This window comes from Monoraphidium neglectum (assembly GCF_000611645.1).
Source record: "Monoraphidium neglectum strain SAG 48.87 unplaced genomic scaffold scaffold00050, whole genome shotgun sequence".
NCBI classification, from domain to species: Eukaryota; Viridiplantae; Chlorophyta; class Chlorophyceae; order Sphaeropleales; family Selenastraceae; genus Monoraphidium; species Monoraphidium neglectum.
In genome coordinates, this window is record NW_014013578.1 from 12,081 (window position 1) to 16,410 (window position 4,330).

Below are 4,330 nucleotides of genomic sequence, written 5' to 3' on the forward strand. Positions count from 1 at the left end.
GGGGAGGTGTTGACCGTGGCTCGGGAGGGCCCCAGGTGAGAAGAGGAGCAAGGGGGTCGGGTGGGAGTTGCTTGTGAGGGTTGCAGGAGACAAACGTCCTGCTCGCGGGCGGGTGCACGAGACGCCAGATCGCTCCCAGATCACGCCAGATCGTCAGATTGCATCATCCTGTATCCTAGCCTGCGCGTCAGCTCCGGATCCCCACCTGCTTTTGCAGCTGCAGCTCCTCAATGATACAGCAGGCCGCCTTGCCGCACGCTGCGTGGCCGCACCCTGGTCCCTCCCACCCGTCGCTGCTGTCACCACTGCTCGCGCCGCCGCTGCCGCCGCTGCCCCGCAGCCGCCGCTTGCGTGGGCGCCCGCGGCGCTCGCCGTCAGACCCGTGCCCGCTGTCGTCTGAAGCGCTGCTGCCCTCCCCGGCCCCGTCCAGCCCGCCGCTTTGACGGCCGCCGCCGCTGCCGTCCCCGGGACCGGCGCGGCCCGGGTCTCCGGCGTTGGCGCCGCCAGGGGCGGCTGACGCACCATGCGCGGGCGCAGCCCGCTGTGCCTGCTCGGCTTCCTCTTGCTCGTCCCTTGGCTCCCTCCTGCATAATAGCCACAGAGATGATACCGAGACAGATATTTATGGACACAACACCAGATAGTTATGGTGAAAGCTGGAAAGCACGCGCTGCTCATCAAACATGGTAGACCTGACACCACTGTGTTCATTTCTATTTTGACAAAATCGACGCGTCTACCCCACAGGAAGCCACCAACACTCCAGACTGCAACAGCCCCTCCCAGCTGGCGCCGCTGTCCTGGGATGGAGTCCTCTGTCCCGCTCGAACCCGCCTCACCAGGCATGCCAGTGGTTCATCACGAGCGCCCTGCTGGCGAGCGCCGCCTGCTCGTCCCATTGCTCGATCCACCGCCCGCCCTCGCCCCACGGCCGCCCCGGCAGGCAGATCTCCTCGGGGGGCGGCACCCGCGCAGCAGCCTGCGCAGCCGGCCGCGGCCGTCGCTTCCGATCGCTCGAAACCAGCGCAGCCGGCATCTCCGTGCCATCCGGTGACGCGCCGCCCGCGTCCTCGCTTGCTCGTGACCCCTCGTGCCGCGGCTCCTCGCTCGCAGCGCGCCCCCGCCGCTTGCAACTCCCACGCCCGTCCTCACTGCCTTCGCCCTTTCCTGAATCCACATCCTGAGGAGCATCTGCGGCCGGCGGCGGCGCGCGCCGCGGCGCGCCTGGCGGCGCATGGCTGGAGTGCAGCGCGATCCGATGCTGCCCCTCCGGCTGCCGCGCGCCGGCCAAGATCGACGCCGAGAAGAACTCTCGGGTCACGAAGTTCACGCCCGCCTCGCAAACCGCCGCGAAATCTGCAAAGCCGTCGGCGCCCGCGGCGGGCGTGGCGATTGCGTCATGCGGTGGCGCTGCGCCGTCCGTGGGCGCGCAAGCAGGTCGCTGCTGCTGCTGCTGCTGCTGCTGCTGCTGCTGCTGCTGCTGCTGCTGCTGCTGCTGCTGCTGCTGCTGCTGCTGCTGCTGCTGCTGCTGCTGCTGTTGTTTGCGGCGCCGCTCCTGCTCGCTGGCCAGGCGCCGTCTGACGTCGGCTTCGCTCATGTCGTACCTTCCAGGATTGGAAAGCGGACAAGCGGCACCGCGACGTGGACGCCGCTGCCGGGTCAGACGACGCGGATGCACAGACTTTTCCCGACGCACCGGAATCCACGCAGCAGTCCAAGCTGCATGAAACACCGCTACGCAGCAGTGGCACCAAAGGTTCAGGTTGCCGCTGCTGTGAGGAATTCAGAACAATACCCCCCCCACACACACACACACGCACGCACGCACGCATGCACACACGCACACACCAACAGTCTCTCTCTCCCTCTCTCTCTCTTGACATACTTGGCCACACACACACGCACGCACGCACACATGCACGCACGCACACACCAACAGTCTCTCTCTCCCTCTCTCTCTCTTGACATACCTGGCCATGACGTGCGTCGTCCGCGCCGTCACAAATGGGTCGCGCGCCGCCCCCCTGGCCACGATGCGGCCCAGCATTTCACCCGCGTGGCGGTCGTCCCACACCACCAGCCAGACACCACTAAATATCTGGAGCGGCAGCGGGGCGGCTGCTCCAGCGGGTGCAATCGCGTGTGCAGTGAGATGGCGCAGGGGGCGGCCATAGTCAGACGATCGGGGGCGCGGGTTTGAGCATGTGACATGACACGCAGGGGGGGGGGCCAGCAGGGGAGCCAGCGTAAGGACATGAGGTGGCGAGGTCGCCCGCTCAGCTGCTGCGCCCATGCCAGACAGGCCCTCACCGGCGGCGCCGCTGGGTCGCCGCTCCTGTGTCTGCTGGGCCTGCTGCTTGGCGGGGCTGCCGGCGAGCGTGCCCTTGGCTGGCGATGCCGACGCCCCTCGCCCGGCGCCCGTGCCCGCGCCCGCGGCCGCCCTCCTCGCGCCAGCGCCGGCCGCCGCGGGCGCGCGCTCGCCGCCGGCGTTGCCCTCGAGGCGCGCCTTGCTGCTGCCGCCCCGCTTGGCAGTGGCTGCTGCGGCTTCGGTCAGGGTTGAGGTGGGCGCGGCGGCCAGGCGGAAGCCGATGCGCAGCTGCCCGGCAGCTTGGGGGTCCTTGCACAGGTAAATCTCGTCCCCTGGGGCTAACTGATTTTATGTGTGATGACACAGCATGTGTTGGGTGGGGGTGGGGTGCGTGAGGCACAGTTCGTATACTCATATATCAGAGGGGCTGACAGGCCTGTCCCTAGGGAAGTCAAAACGGAAGGCATATGGACGGCTGCACCATTGGGAAGATGTAATCCCCCCTCGCTGCGCCGCGCTGCATGCCTCTGCATCGGCCCAGCGCCGCCCGCTTGCCCCGAAGGCGCCCGAATGGGCGGTGGCGCCTGCGGGGCCCACCTCGTGCGTTGTGCCGGGCTCCAGCCGCGCCTGCTGCCGCCGCTGGTGTTGGTGCTGCTGCTGCTGCTGCTGCTGCTGCTGCTCCTGCTCCTGCTCCTGCTCCTGCTGCTCCTGTTGCTGCCAAGAGCTACTGGCCGCCACGGCCGCCGCGCGCACTGCGTAGAGTTTTTTGACGGGGCTGACCCTCAGCTGGGGCCGCCCGTCCGGCCCAATGCAGCATGCGACCTCAGCATGCCGCCGCGAGACGTGCTCGTCCGTAATGCGGCTCTCGCGGTTGCGGCCGAGGGTCAGCGTCTGTCCGGGCTGCATGCGCAGCAAGGGGGCCTCCCCCTGTGAAATAGGCCGCAGCTCCATCGCATGCGGCCGTGCGCTCTGCCTGCGCCGACGCGTGTGCTGCGCACGACGCGCTCTGCAGCTGCAAATGTCGCAGCACGGGGAGAGGCGAGGCCAATCCCTCTCTATTGAGATCTGAGCCTTGCGTTACATGATACGATGACCCAGAGCAAAGCACGCTCGACACTTGTGCAGCGCGTTCTGATCTGTGGCACAATCAATTCGCTATCAGTGTTTGATCACCGTAATACATGAATCTCACATGGTCAATCAGGCCATACCAAACCAAGGAAGTGGTGGGACGTTGGAGTGCTCTCCAGTGACGAAAAGTGTCGGTGATCCTCATGTGCTCTGCAAGACGCCAACCTAGAACCATTCCATATTCTATCTTGGCCGCTTACTTGAGCAGAACAACCCCCGGCAAACAGTTGCTGACGCGACAGTCTTCGTTCGACCGACCTTCCGGGACAGCCCGCTGACAATCATGAGCAAGCTGGAAGAAGCGAAGGGTCTGCATGGCGGTGGAGATACAGGGCCGGCGCTGTCAGCTCATGCGCCGGCAAGCGCTCCTCGGGCGGGTGGCGCTGCACCCGACGGGGCGACCAGCACCCTGCAGGCCCTCTTTGAGGCAGTGGTTGCAGCCCTAGAGAAGGGTGAGCACGCGTTTGCAACGCAACGACCCAGTGGTACGAAGCCGGACGCATGCATCCAAGCGCCACCGCTCAGCCTTGCCTTGCTGACCGTGACTCGCACCTCCCTCACAACAGCCGGCCTCGGCGATACCCTCGACGCCGCCGCGGCCGCCACCGCCGGCCCCCGCGCCACCGCCGCCAGCACCATCGGCGCGGCGCGCGCGACCGCGGCCACGGCGGCGGGCACCGTGTACACCACGGCAGCGAGTGCGGCCGAGCTGGCTCGCGAAACGGCAGCCTCCGCGGTCGGCGCCGCACGCACCACGGTCGCCTCCGCCGCCGACACAGCATACGCCACCGCCGCCGCCGCCGCCGGCACGGCGCGCGCCGGTGCGGGCGCCGCTGCCGCCGCGCCCGGCCGGGCGCTCGGCGCGGCCGGCGCGGCTGGCGGCGTGGCGGG

General features: G+C 67.9%; 3 protein-coding genes across 3 annotated transcripts in view; 1 reads left to right on the forward strand and 2 right to left on the reverse strand.

Moving 5' to 3' along the window:
- Positions 1-1,597, reverse strand: part of MNEG_0586 (hypothetical protein) — a gene marked incomplete at both ends in the record, with an annotated part of 7,419 nt that extends 5,822 nt beyond the window's left edge. Inside the window, 2 exons of the mRNA XM_014050925.1 lie at positions 206-584; positions 840-1,597. Of these exons, the coding sequence (XP_013906379.1) occupies positions 206-584; positions 840-1,597 (1,137 nt within the window). The remainder of the gene's footprint in view (positions 1-205; positions 585-839) is intronic.
- Positions 1,598-2,090: 493 nt separating this feature from the next.
- Positions 2,091-3,259, reverse strand: MNEG_0587 (hypothetical protein; the record flags this gene model as incomplete). Its single annotated transcript, XM_014050926.1, has 3 exons — positions 2,091-2,098; positions 2,311-2,650; positions 2,906-3,259. The coding sequence occupies 3 exons, from the start codon at positions 3,257-3,259 to the stop codon at positions 2,091-2,093; spliced, it is 702 nt and encodes a 233-aa protein (XP_013906380.1).
- A 463-nt stretch (positions 3,260-3,722) lies between these two features.
- Positions 3,723-4,330, forward strand: part of MNEG_0588 (hypothetical protein) — a gene marked incomplete at both ends in the record, with an annotated part of 3,463 nt that continues 2,855 nt past the window's right edge. The window contains 2 exons of the mRNA XM_014050927.1: positions 3,723-3,891; positions 4,006-4,322. Of these exons, the coding sequence (XP_013906381.1) occupies positions 3,723-3,891; positions 4,006-4,322 (486 nt within the window). The remainder of the gene's footprint in view (positions 3,892-4,005; positions 4,323-4,330) is intronic.